We start from the raw sequence: 13,477 nt of genomic DNA, 5'->3' as shown, positions 1-13,477 counted from the left end.
TAGTGTGTGATTCTACCTTACTAAACATGGAGGTTTCAGAATGCAGAAACATGGTACATGGAGAGGCCTGGCAGGCTGCGTCCCGAGAGAGCTCCAGGTGGGATTTGCAGTGTTGAATGTACCACTAACAGGAATGTCAGTCTAAAAACAAGAAACCAGTTCAAAAGGTGAAGTGTTTATTTCGGATCAAAGAATTGCAATTCAGTGTACATAGACTTAGGTTGAAACCCAAACAGTGTCCCAATTACAGGAGGTGGACTCAGGGTTTTTATTGGGGGGAAAAAGGAAGATTAGATAAGTTGCTTTTATTTTTTTGAAGATTTTATTTATTTATTTATTTGTCAGAGAGAGAGAGCACACTAGCAGGGGGACCAACAGGCAGAGGGAGAAGCAGGCTCCCCGCCGAACAAGGAGCCCTGATGTGGGACTTGACCCCAGGACCCTAGGATCAGGACCTGAGCTGAAGGCAGACGCTTAACTGACTGAGCCACCCAGGGGTCCCTAGATAAGTTGCTTTTAAGAAGAGGTTCATTGGTGCTGATAAGCAGGGCTAGATTTGTACTTCATTGACTGGTCATGTGAAGTGGTCACTAGGCAAAAGTTCACTTTTATCAGTTTTTTCAAATGAGATTTTCTCGTTCCTGTGGATGTCTTGGACTGTTGGCAGTTTGGCCCAGGTCAAAGGTTTAGGAAACAGGATGCGCAAGGCAGTTCCTCTGAAATGACTGTTCTGGCTCAATTTTTAAAAATGGCTCCCGTTATGTCATTTTTCACAGGGCTGTGGGCCTGGGTTTCACACACTCAAAGCTACATCTTGGAAATACTTGACTGTGCCAACGAAGTTTACAATCTACTGAAATACGAATCCATGATACAGAAGTATTAATTTACCATGAGAAATTTTACTGTTGCTCAGACTCAAATCCAGCACATTCTCTTCTTTAAGCCAAATCAGAATCAGAATGTCAACATATAAATGCACAATGACATAATTGAACAGGAATATTTTTATCTTTAATGGCATCTGGCCATCCCCAGTAAGGAGTCGTGCCAATGGGTTCAGAAAATTCTTCTTGGCTACAATTCTCCACCCCCATCTCTATTCTATGGGCAACCTTGCCAATAACTCCTGGACTACTCTAATTCTGTTGGCTAAAGCACTGTTTCCAGGATGGTATTTAGAAAGTCTGTGCCCGTATGGGCCTCAGGGACTCTCCCTTTACTAGGCTTCCATTGCTGACCTCTCTTCAGCTTGATACATTCTTTATTTAAATATGTTAATATTTTCAGTTAGGTTACAGCCAAATCTTCTTGCTGGCAGGGAGCTGGTTCTTCTCTTTAAGGTGACTTTGCATACTCTCCACTCATCCATTACTTGCTAAAATAGAAATCCTATAGTCATAGAGAGAAACGTATATATTTTTCCAGTTCTGAGGAAAGACTGGATCATTTTTCCCAGGAACCACAGACCCATGCACCCCACCAGCTACTCCTTCATTGTCTCTTTGCTGAGTCCATTAACATAAGAGTTCCTAAGGTATCAGTCCTGCCCCTTTTCCCCCCTTCCACCTGCTCTATCCTAGTCAGCTCAGATAGTCCCGTGACTTGCAGACCTTTCCACCAAGCCCAAATTCAAAATCTCCCATCTGTCAACTCAATATCACTGCATGGATATCTCCTTAGCATTTCAAATGTAGTATGTGTAAACAAACTTCGGACTGAGGTCTTAACTCTTCACCAAGGCGTTCAGGCCAGAAACCTTGGAGTTATCCTTGTTTCCTTTTTTTATCAAGTCTTGTTGGCCCCATTTCAAAATATATCCTGAAATCTGTCACTTCTCCACTACCCCTTAGTCTAACCCACCATCATCTTATCCTTTGCCACGGCAGCCTCTTAACTGATTTCCCTACTTCCAGTCTTGCTCTGCTAAAACCCATTATTCTCAGTGGTCGGGGTGATCCTCTAAAATCAAATCTGATCCAGCAGATACTCTCCCAAGAGAAATGAGTGCGTATGTCCCACAAAAAAGACAGGCATGGGTATTTTCCTAGCAGCTTCATTCATCATATTCAAAAACCTCAAATGTCTATCAGCCAAAGAATGGTTAAACTTAGATAAACAAATTGTGGTATATTCATATAGGGAATATTACATGGCAAATTTTAAAGAGACTGAAATACTATATGCAATGGGATAAAAAGATCTCACAAACAAAAGACTGAGCAAAAGAAGCTGGACCAAAAAGACACACACTATATGATTCCATTTATACCAAGTTCAAGGAAAAGCATATTAATCTACAGCGATGGAGAAAGTAGAGGCTACCACCAGGAAGTGGAAATGGACTGTGAAGGGGCACAAGGGAGCCCTCTGGGTGCTGGAAATGTACTAACATCTTGATCTAAAGGGTGGTTAAAGGGCTATGGGTGGTACGTAGGTAAAAATGCACTTAAGACCTATGTGTTTTTTTGAATATGTTACACTGCAATTTTGAGAGAAAGTTTTAACGAGATTTTACCACTCCCCTTTCTTTAAATCCTCCAGTGCCTTCCCACTGTACAAAGAATTATATCCAAACTCCTAATCAAGGCCTAAAAGGCCTTGTGGGATCTGGCCCCACCTGCCTCCCCAACCTTCTTCCTCGTATCTCTGCTTCCGCCTCACTGGTCTCCCTGCTGTGCCTCCAACATGCCCAGTGCAGACGCAGCAGAGGACCCTGGCACTTGGGGGTCCCACTGCCTAGGACTCCCTTCTCCCAGATCTTTGCCGTATCATGCAGGCCTTCACTAAAAAGTCACCTCTTCAGACGACCCTCTCCCTCCCCAGTACTATCCTATCATCCTGCTTTATTGTTTCTTCTTACAAGATATCCCTCTCTAAAATTATTATTTTTATTTATTTACTTTTTTAATTTTTTGCCTTCTCCTTCTTAGATTGTCGGTTCTAAGGGATCTCCTCTGGCATATTTACTGCTATATCCCCGGGATCCATTAAGTAGACACTTTTATTTTTTTTTTAAAGATTTTATTTATTTATTTGAGAGAGAGAGAGCACATGAGATGGGGGGAGGGTCAGAGGGAGAAGCAGACTCCCTGCTGAGCAGGGAGCCCGATGCGGGACTCGATCCCGGGACTCCAGGATCATGCCCTGAGCCGAAGGCAGTCGCTTAACCAACTGAGCCACCCAGGCGCCCCCATTAAGTAAACTTAATGAAAGAGCATTCCAAATAGGTTAAAGATTATTACCTTTAGTGCCTGTGATAAATGTCTGCTTACTCCCACTAAATATGAGTGTTGAACTAATAGGTAAAAAATTTGTTTGAAGGGATGTAAGTCAATTGCCTACTGAGAGTGGCCCCATGTTTTGTCTCTTTTCCACAACAGCTTATATTAGGAGGGGGAAATAAGACTATGGCCCAGGAGGTGGTAAGTGGGTATGTGGTAATGATGAGCATTTACCTGACATGGACACTTTTCTGACCACTTTATACTGACCACATTACCCACCTCCCAATTAACCCTATGAGATAATCACCATTTACAGACGAGATTGAGGCCCTGAATGCCTAAGTAACTTGATATAATCACACAACTCAGAAGTGGCAAAACTAGGATTGGAACCTAGGCAATATAGACTCAGAGCCCTGATGCTTTCACTTGAGACGCATATCCACTTGAGGTGCCTGGGTGGCTCAGTCGGCTAAGTGTCTGCCTTCAACTCAGGTTCCTGATCCCAGAGTCCTGGGATCGAGCCCCACATCGGGCTCCTTGCTCGGCGGGGAGCCTGCTTCTCCCTCTTCCACTCCCCCTGCTTGTGTTCCCTCTCTGTCAAATAAATAAATAGAATATTTAAAAAAAACTTTTTTAAAATGCATCCATTTAAAGCATACAGTTCAATGGGTTTTAACAATGGGTTTAACAATGGGTTTTAATTTAACAATGGGTTTTAACACCCATGTAAGCACCCCCTTGATCAAGATTAAGAACATTTCCTTTGCCCCTGAAAATGCCCTTGCCCCTCTGCAGTCAATATCCCCATCCCTGGCAACCACTGATCTCCTTTGGTCACCATACATTAGATTTGTCTTTTCTAGAGTTTCATAGAAGTAGATTCATACAGTATCTAGGTCTCTGGCTTCATAGCTCTGGGTTTTAGAGCTTTCCAGGGTTTTTAACCACTGCCTTATAAAACTTCCTGGTACAGTTTCTTTGCCCACTTACCCATCAAATTGGCTACTTCACATCAGCCGCCTCCCTGCATTCCATCCCTGCTTCTACCCGCCACACTCTAAACACATGAGATTGTCAGGATGGGGAGAGTAAAGGGACAAAACAGGGTCAATGACGGCACCTCTAAGATACCATAAAGTTCCAGGGAGAGATGCTAACAAGTGATGCACAAAAAAAGCTCCTGTCCTTTAGGTGTTTATAACCCGGTTAAAGAGGGAATATCTTATAAGAAAGCTGTTAAGTGGGTGCCTGGGTGACTCAGTCGATTAAGTGTCTGGGATCAAGTCCCCCATCGGGCTCCCTGCTCCTCGGGGAGCCTGCTTCTCCCTCTGCCTCTCTCTCATGAATAATCTTTTTTAAAAAGCTGACAAGTAGCAAAGGAAAACATTCATTCAACAAGTATCTATTTCAGTAAATATAATATAGTATAATATGACTGCGCAATTGGCTCTAGGGTTCAGGCAGATCTTGGTTGAGTTACTGCCTCTCTCATTTCTTAGCATGTGACCTTGGTCAGGTAACTTAGTATCAGTTTCCTGATCTTAAAATGGGGGTAATAACAAAACCTACCTCAGGGGATTGTTATGAGGATTAACGGAGATAATGCAGATAACATCCTTAGGACAGTACCTGGCATATTAGTAAGAGTTCAGTAAGTATTAGCTGTTATTATTTTTACAATTATTATTGTATACCCCAGGTACCTTCCAATACTCTCAAGAAATAGTTTAAGAGAATGAGATTCCTTAAGGGTTCAGTGTAATACAGGGATTCTTAGATTGGGATCCATGAACCTTGGGGAATTTTTGCTTCAGGATATTGGATACATATGCAAATGTTTTTCTTGGGTAGGTTCCATAGTTTTTGTCATAGTCTCAAAGGACTGTCTGTAGCCCGTAAAATATTAAGGACCCCTCGTCTAGAGCATGCATTCTTAATAGGGGTGGCATCACCTCCCCACCCCCCGCCCAGGGGTCAAAAACTAGTTTGGGGCGGCAGGAATCTTAGCTGCAACAGTGGTTTGTGTTCCCCCCCCGGCAAAGGGCCCTAGTACATAAACAGACATACAGCATAACTGTGATATTAAAATTTCATGCATGAGGGAGGGCAATTTGAAAAGAATGCCTCGTGGTGGGCGTGAGAGGGGGCAATAATAAAAAAAGTTGAAAACCCCTGGTTTGGTAACAAACGTGTGTGAAGTGAGGTAAGGAAATGTAGGAGCAACGTAGTCAGGCGCCTGAAACAGCGGGGGCGGGGGCGGGGGCGGGGGCGGGGGCGGGAGAGAGCGCCGGGGCGGGGGGGGAGTCAAACTCAGCGGCTGGAGGAGGCACTCCAAAATTAGTGCTGACTGAATGAGAGCGCGGAGATGCTGAGCGTGAGCGCCTGAGGCAACGGTGGCTCCGAAGAGCGAAGGCGGGAGGGAATTCCGCAAAGGCACGAATGCGCTCTGTGACGCTGCGGAGCGGTCCACGCGCCGTCTCTCAGGTAGCAGCCGAAAATACCACACAGGCGCTTAGGCGAAAAAGCCGGCCGGAAATCATCGGCTGGAGGGTAGCCGTCACGGAAGTCCTCGCGGAGGATCAGCTGGAAGTCAGTTCATTGGACAGACGCCGTGGAGGCCGAAAGGACACGGAGGCTGAGGCAAAGCCTCGCAACCGCCTGGCGCTGCTGCAGCGCCGGCCTCGGGCGCCCGGGGCCCCGCGGGACCTCAGCCTCCCGCCGCAGCCAAGCAACTGCGGAGCACAGCTCTGTTCGAAATGAAGAGGTCCATTAAGCCCGTTGCGATTCAGAAGCCTGGCATCCTTAGCCATCCACCGTGTGAAATAATCATGCCGAATCTTGACAACTATCCACTAGATGACCCCCCTTGCCTGTGTCAACTCACCTCAAAGCCAACAGACCCAAAACTGAACTTACCATTTCCATCCCGCTCCCCAAAATTCTTCCTGCCGCATACTCTTGTGCTGATTCCACTCTCCCTTTCACTTCCCAACATCCATTCGGACTCATCCTGCTATTTTGCCTTTTAAATACCTCGCCGACGACATATCCCTTCCTCTCCACCCCGGCTCCTATCACAGCCCTCCTTCAGGACTTCATCTCTCACCCGGATTATTGCCAAATGGCCAACTTGGCGCCTTGCCCCCAATCTTCTCAGATCTTTTCTCCCCACTGCTCCCGCCGTTCCAAACTGCAAACCTGTCACTCCCTTGCTTAAATCCCCACTGTGGCTTCCCCTCGTGAACAGCAGCTTCCTGCAAACAGCGTGCGTGACAGTGGCGCTCACGTGGGAATTCCCTCAGCACTTTGGGCTGCTAAGCAGAGCCTGGACGGCAAGAATTCCTGAGCCGGTAGCTTCCGGCCCGAAGCAGCTTCTCCGCCAGGCGACAAAGGGAAGGGAAGCGCTGATCCCTGGGAGCCCCCCAGCCAGCTCCGACACCCAATCCGGGGCATTATCTACTGCGCCATCCAGCAATCTCTGCTTCCACTCAGAAACATCCCGTCCATCTGGAATGAGCTTCCCTTTCACCACCCGGCGAACTTCTACCCTTCCTTTAAGATTACATGCAAATGTACCCCTTTTTTCCCAGATGTTTTCGTGGACTTTCACGCCCGGTTAGATACCCTTCCTCATGCTCTCAAAATGTTTTGTTTCATAATAATCTCTTAGGTGTCGGGCCTACTCCCTTGGTAAGAGCAGAACAGAACTGCCTTGCTCATCTTTGTATTACTCAGCTGCCACCCGCGGAGGTCTCCTAGCCATCAGGTCACGTGAACGAGAACGAGGCAAGAGAACGAGGGGCAGGCTCACCTTTTTCACCTTTTTTTGCCTAGACTTCAGGAAAGTTCACGGGTACATAGACCAGAAAAAGAGCTTTAGGAAAAGGGCGATATCAGAGGATTAAATGCAACAAAGAACAGAAAGAAGGCCATTGGATTTGGTCTAATTACTGTTGTCTTTGAACACAGACTTAAATAGGATGGAAGTCAGGTCTGGAAGGACTGAGAATGAGAAAAAAAAAATAGGAATAAGATCCAAATCCCTTATCCATGATGTCTGAAGGTAAAGAATGGAAGAAAATGAAGGTTTACTGAGTTCCTACGGTCCCAACTTCAACGGTTTTGCAATTATGTAAGACATTTGTTTATACGGTGTCAAAGGAAACCAAGTTTAACATAGTATGCTTGGAGAAATCTGGCTTTCCTCCATATCACCCCACCCCAATGATATCAATTTCCACTCATTTTTGGTTTATCTATTTTTAAAATACAAATAAATGTATAGATCACGTACCACCTCTTGGATGAGGTAGCATACTACACATTCTGTTCTGGTACTTTCTTCACTTGATGTATGCTGGAGAGCTCTCCAAAACAGTACGTAGTCTTTCCTCACTCTTTTTTACTGCTGCTATGTAGATTTACCAGTTTGTTCAACCAGTTCCTTACCGACGGATAGGAGAGTTGCTTCCAGCCTACTGTCATTACATACAGTGCTGAGACAGGTGGCTTTGCGCACGTCACCTCGTATCCTTGCCGGCACTATCTCCAGGAACTTCACTTCTGTCCTCGCATCATGGTCACAATCACCCTGTGTCATGGCTACTGGATCTCAGCTTATAAACTAAACGTAGCCTTTTAAAAATGCAGTAAGCAGGGGCGCCTGGGTGGCTCAGTCGTTAAGCGTCTGCCTTCGGCTCAGGTCATAATTCCAGGCTCCTGGGATCGAGCCCCGCATCAGGCTCCCTGCTTCGCGGGGAGCCTGCTTCTCCCTCTCCCACTCCCCCCACTTGTGTTCCCTCTCTCGCTGTGTCTCTCTCTGTCAAATAAATGAATAAAATCTTAAAAAAAAAAAAAAAATGCAATTAAGCATCCTTACTCTTACCTTACCATTCCTCTCCCAACATACTGACCTCACAGAGAAAAGAGAGAAGTTACTCTGCCAAGGAAAACAGCACGAAGAATAAACAAGTTTAGTTTTATTTTCTCTGTGCATTTGCAAAACACTTAGGACCAACATAGAAAAAAAATAAAACCTCCTGGGAAAAATATTACACATAAGGGGAAAAAAAAAAAAAAAGGCCTGAGAGGGATTAGTGCCTTAGCCATAGGGAGCTAGAGCAACTCTGACTGGTCCAAGGAATTGAAAAAATATTGGGAAGATAGAACAGGAGGCAAGAGAATGAGAAATTACTGAGGAAGAGGGCCTCGAAGTGGGCCACGAGGGGGAACTGGAGGCCGGGGGGTGGGACGGGGTGGAGGGAGGGGCCCCCGCTGGTAGCCATAGGGTGGGGGTCGTGGAGGCCCAGTGTATCCATGAGGAGGCATCAGTGGAGGAGGTCCACGCATCCCATGTGGAGGCATTGGACCTGGGTGACCTGCACAAAGAAAAAGAAAAGTCAGTCAAGGCAAGAAAAAGGAAGTGCTGATGTTGGGCGAATGTATGGAGAACACCGACAGGGAGACCATGAGCAGAACTGGAAATAAAAGAAAGGGCAAGGGACGGGGCTGTGACAAAGGAAGCTGCAAGACTATGATACTCGAGGATGAGGAAGGTGGCTAGAGCCTACTTACCCATGGGAGATCCAAACGGAGGCCCTCGAGGGGGCATGCCCATCGGAGGAGGTCCAGGATGAGGCATTCCGGGTGGCGGTCGGGGTGGTGGCTGCCCCCCAGAGCCTGGGGGCCCAGCATGGGGGTGTCCTAAGCCATGAGGGCCATGGTGGGCCAGCTGCATCTGAGACATCCCTGTGAGAACAAAACACACACAAAGAGAAAAGAGACAAAAGGAATACAGACAGCAAAGAAAATGGAGAAAAGAAGAGAACAAAATTGAGAAAGAAGTGACATCAGAAGTACGGAAAATAAGGCTGGTAAAGGGTGCCTTTATCCTCAACCCCATTCCAAGGGTACAAACAAATCAACTGCCCCCCCAATCAACTGCTCACCCACTTCACTTGCCCCTTCCGTGATTTAGACGCTATAACAGTGCTGCAGAAGTATGTTAACAAATGGAGTGATTATTCCACCGACAGGATTTGGGAAGGTAGCAGAGACACTGTCTGAGTAAAGATCTAATTCTAAAGAATGAGTAAGAATTTTTCAAGTGGACAAGAGAGTGGACTAGAACACCCCAGGCAGGAAACATTAGCATGTGCAAATCACAGGGGCATCAAACAGCATAGTATGCTCAGGGAAAACCAGTAACTCAGAAATAAAGAGCAGCATGTAGTCATGGGAGTAACTGGCAGACACCGATCATGAAAAGCCTAGATGCTATGGTGACAAGTTTGACTCTGTAGGTAAAAGGGAGCAACAGAAGAATTTTGAGCTAAGGTGTGTGAACAACTGTGTTTTAGAAAAATTACTCTGTGCAAGTGGATCAAAAGTATGGAAACTGGAGTCAAAATGTTAGAAAATTACTACAATAAATTAGGTGTGAAATAATGAGTATGAGGGGGCATGAACTAGGGCACTGGCAGTAGGGGCCAATGCCAGAAATATTAATAAGACTTGGTATCTAGAGTGGGGTGATAGCAAGTTGTTAAAAATAGTTCCCAGATTTCTGAATTAAGCATCTGAAAACAAAGAATACTAGAGGAAGAACTGGTTTGAAGGGAAGGACAGAAAAGTGGAGCTGTCCATCATCAGGCAGTAGGATTAAGGGTCATGGACCAGAGACACATATCTAGGAGGCATCAGTGTACAAGTAATGGAACTATGCAGAAAAGAGAACCAAATACAAAAACCTAGCTACATGGAGAAGGGGAAAAAAAGCCTATTAAGGTGGCTAAGATTAATGAATCAGATATAGATGAAGAATCCAGAAAAACCAAGGGACAAGATTTTCAAGAAGGATGACATGCCCAGTTTCAGGTACACCAAAGGGCAAACCAGATAAGGAATGGAAGCGCCCCCTAGATTTGACAATTAGGTTACTGCTTTGGGGGAGAAGTCAGGAGAGAAATGAAGTAAAAGTTAAAGGGAAAAAACAGCAAACACAGTTGTACTCTTTGGAAAAACTTACATAAGAGATGGAGACAGGGTGGTAGTTGTTAAAGTAAACAGAGAGCAGTATTTTGTGTTTTTTATAAACTAATGTCTGAAGAAAAGTAGAGCTCTGGGACTATCTATTATTATTATTGCTGAGGGACAACAGCAACACCATAAGTGGCAATAGAGCTCCTCCACCAGGCTCATCCCTCCCTTCCCCAACAAAGAACACCCACCTGGATGGGGCATCCCACCCGGTGGGAATGGGTGAGGATGTGAGTGTCCATGTCCAGGATGTCCAGCCCCTGGGGTTCCTGCTGATGGTGGGCCATGTCCTCCAGCCCCAGGAGGCATAGGTGGTGGGGGCATAGCTGGGGGTATCCCAGGTGGAAGGGCTCCAGGAGGCGGCACTGGGGGTGGGAAGGACCCAGGAGGAGGCATGCCTATAGAGGAAATGGAAGAAGAGTTAATGATAGTAAGGAGAGAACGTCTTTAGAGAGCCTGTTCAATCTGGCCTCTTCAGGCAGGATAAGCTCCCTTCCCTTCCTCCAGGCTCTCTAAAGTCAGAAGCAATACTAGACAACTCTGAACAACTTCAGCCTCCTCAAGTCAACAACCTTCTTCCCCACCACAACTGTTGCACCTCACTCCTTTTCTCATCACCTACTGACTCCACGTCCCCCTTTATCCAGTTCTTTTTCCTTCCTCCTGCCCCACCCCCACCATACCCCAAACCCAAGACAAAAATATTTTGAATAAAAGCTTTACCTGGTGGAGGAAGCCCGGACCCCAGTGATGATACCACAGGATTGGGGGCTGAGGGTGGAGGAGGTGCATCTGCAAACAGCTGATGAGGGCGATCGGCCTGGGAGAGTGGGTTCTGGGCTGCCAGAAGGCGTTCAGCTGCTGAGCCATGGCGCTCACCCTTGGAGTCCTTCTTGAAGGCATAGGACACAGTGATAGGGCGGTTACAGAGATACTGCCCATTCATGGCCTCAATAGCTGCATCCGAAGCATCAAAGGAAGCGAAATTAATAAAGGCATAACCTTTGGAGTTGCCTGTGTCAGGGTCCCGCATAATCTTCGGGGTTTGTAAGATGACCCCAAAGGCGCTGAAAGTATCATAAAGCAGCTTCTCATCAATCTCCGGGTCTAGATTGCCAATGAAAATGTTGGCCCCCACGTCCAGGTTCTTGTTGTGAGCTGATGCTTTGTTCACCCGTATTGGTTTCCCATAGAGTTTGATCATGTTCATGATCTTAATGGCATAGTCAGCATCTTCCTCACTCAAGAATTCCACAAAGCCATAGCCTGGGAAGCAGAAGAGTGGAGATTAACAACTTAAGTGATTCAAAATGGGGTATAACTCATTCACCTTCCAAAACACAAAGAACATGAAATAACCACCTCACTTCAACTGAGAATGGTTCCAGAAGCAAACTGTGAGCTACACTTAAAAGGAAGAACCTGCAGGTGATTCATTCCAAACAGCTACGAAAACTTCTGGAATCCTCCAGGCACAGTTTGTCCCACCAGTACGTAAACACACCTCTTGTCATATACTCACCTTGGTGCTGACCTGTGACTCTATCCTTTGGCATGTGGGTGTTGACTACTGGCCCTGCCTGGAGAAATAGCTCCCACAGCAATGGTTCGCTAACCTTCTCGTCCAGGCCCCCGACGTAGACAGTGGCATCTGGAGGATAGGAGCAGGAGATTAGGGCAGGGATGAGATAATGACAGGAAACAAGGAGGTGACGGGCGGGGAAATGGGAGTGGAGATGGGGTATACGAGCAAAAGAGAAAAAAAAGAAAGTTAGATTAAAGCCCTTACACCTCCTTCATTCCAGAACTAGAGAACCTTAAGTCTAACCGAAGGTTCTGCTGCAAATTCTCCGTCAATTGCTTTGTTTCTGGTTTTTGTTTGTTCGTTTGTTTTTTTTTTGTTTTTTTTTTTTGAATGAGAAGCCAGAGGGGATTGGGCAGAGCATCACACCTACGGGCCTCAGCCTGCACCCGGCCACCCCGCCCCCAGCAGGCACGGGAGCCGGTCTCCCGCCCTCCGGGGGAATCCGATCTCCAGACCCGGCGAAAACACCGCTGGCCCTAGTCGAGGCCTCCCAGCTCCCCTGGGCCCATTCCGGGTTCCCCCTCCAATCACCCTGGTTCCGCTCGGAGATCGGCCCGGCCGCCATGGCGAAAGAGCTCCCGCCGTCTCCAGGCAGCGATCCCGCCCTCTGACCGCAGTCACTACTTCCACTTCCGGGGCGAAGGCTGTCGTGAGGGTGGTGGGCGGGCCCGTGGCGGGGGAGGAGCCGGAAGTGGCCGCGGCCATCTTAGAAATTGTGGAGAAGACGCGACTCGTGGAACCTGTTTCTCCGGCGCTTGGTCCTGTGCGGAGTTGCCGTTGCGAGGGGTCAAAACGAGGAAGGCGGAATGGAAATTCCCAGACCTTCTTAAGGCAGTGCTAGGCGTTAAAGGATCGCAGTGCTCTCAAAAATGTAAATTCGGAGGCCAAAAGAACAAAACTTGACTTTTTAAAAAATATTTTGTTGGCAAACGATCCTTCTTTTGTTCCCCGAATAAGGGTGTGCTGAGGAAGCCTCCCCCCCCATCCTAAGGATTCGGCTGTCTTAGGTCACGGAGGGAGCCGTCCACCCTGGCCCGCGCCTATGGGCAGCGGCGGCCTCGGCCCCACCCTGGGCTTGAGGCGTTTCGTTTTTCCTCAGGGGAGAGGTTTGCGGAACGTCTGAGTTGGGGAGACGTCCGAGCTCACCTAGTCCTATTGAATGGGGGGGTGATGGAAACCTGCGGCCCAGACATGAAGTGTGACCAAAGCTGAGGGGTGGTTGACATTGGAGTCCAGGGGCCTCAGTTTCAACCGCCAGAACACCCCGGGCCCAGCGACAGTGTCTTGGGATGTTCTTCGCCCCGTCTTCTCTAAAAAGTTGCAGTTGGACTTCGTCTGACCTATCCCCATATTTCCTTAACAATAAAATGGGTCCCATCCTCTTCCGGTTCATACCCATCAATTTCTTACCTAGGATCTTTTATTCAGACACAAGAGGTAATGCCAGCACCGTGTATAAATACTGTTTTTAATGAACTCCTTAAATAGAAATGTTACTACAAAATATACAATTGGCAGAGACAGGGTGCCTCCCATACCCACTGCATACGCATAGAAAACTAAAGGGAAGAAACAGAAACTGGAATTACAGAAGCAGCAAGAGGAGGTGAGAATGAGTTCTGTA

The 13,477-nt window shown here is 47.0% G+C and overlaps 1 protein-coding gene across 1 annotated transcript; it reads right to left on the bottom strand.

Annotated features, from left to right (window-relative positions):
* Positions 1–8,191: 8,191 nt before the first annotated feature.
* On the bottom strand, positions 8,192–12,464 carry SF3B4 (splicing factor 3b subunit 4). Its single transcript, XM_028088400.2, has 6 exons — positions 12,385–12,464; positions 11,791–11,919; positions 10,992–11,534; positions 10,460–10,666; positions 8,805–8,978; positions 8,192–8,608 (listed from the first exon to the last, which is right to left on the bottom strand). The coding sequence occupies exons 1-6, from the start codon at positions 12,416–12,418 to the stop codon at positions 8,421–8,423; spliced, it is 1,275 nt and encodes a 424-aa protein (XP_027944201.1). The 5' UTR covers positions 12,419–12,464; the 3' UTR covers positions 8,192–8,420.
* Between the last annotated feature and the right edge of the window lie 1,013 nt (positions 12,465–13,477).

This window comes from Eumetopias jubatus, unplaced genomic scaffold (genome assembly GCF_037043125.1).
Source record: "Eumetopias jubatus isolate StellerSeaLion01/CBP00866 unplaced genomic scaffold, mEumJub1_p1.0 scaffold_4, whole genome shotgun sequence".
NCBI classification, from domain to species: domain Eukaryota; kingdom Metazoa; phylum Chordata; class Mammalia; order Carnivora; family Otariidae; genus Eumetopias; species Eumetopias jubatus.
This window is presented reverse-complemented; position numbering and strand designations above follow the sequence as displayed.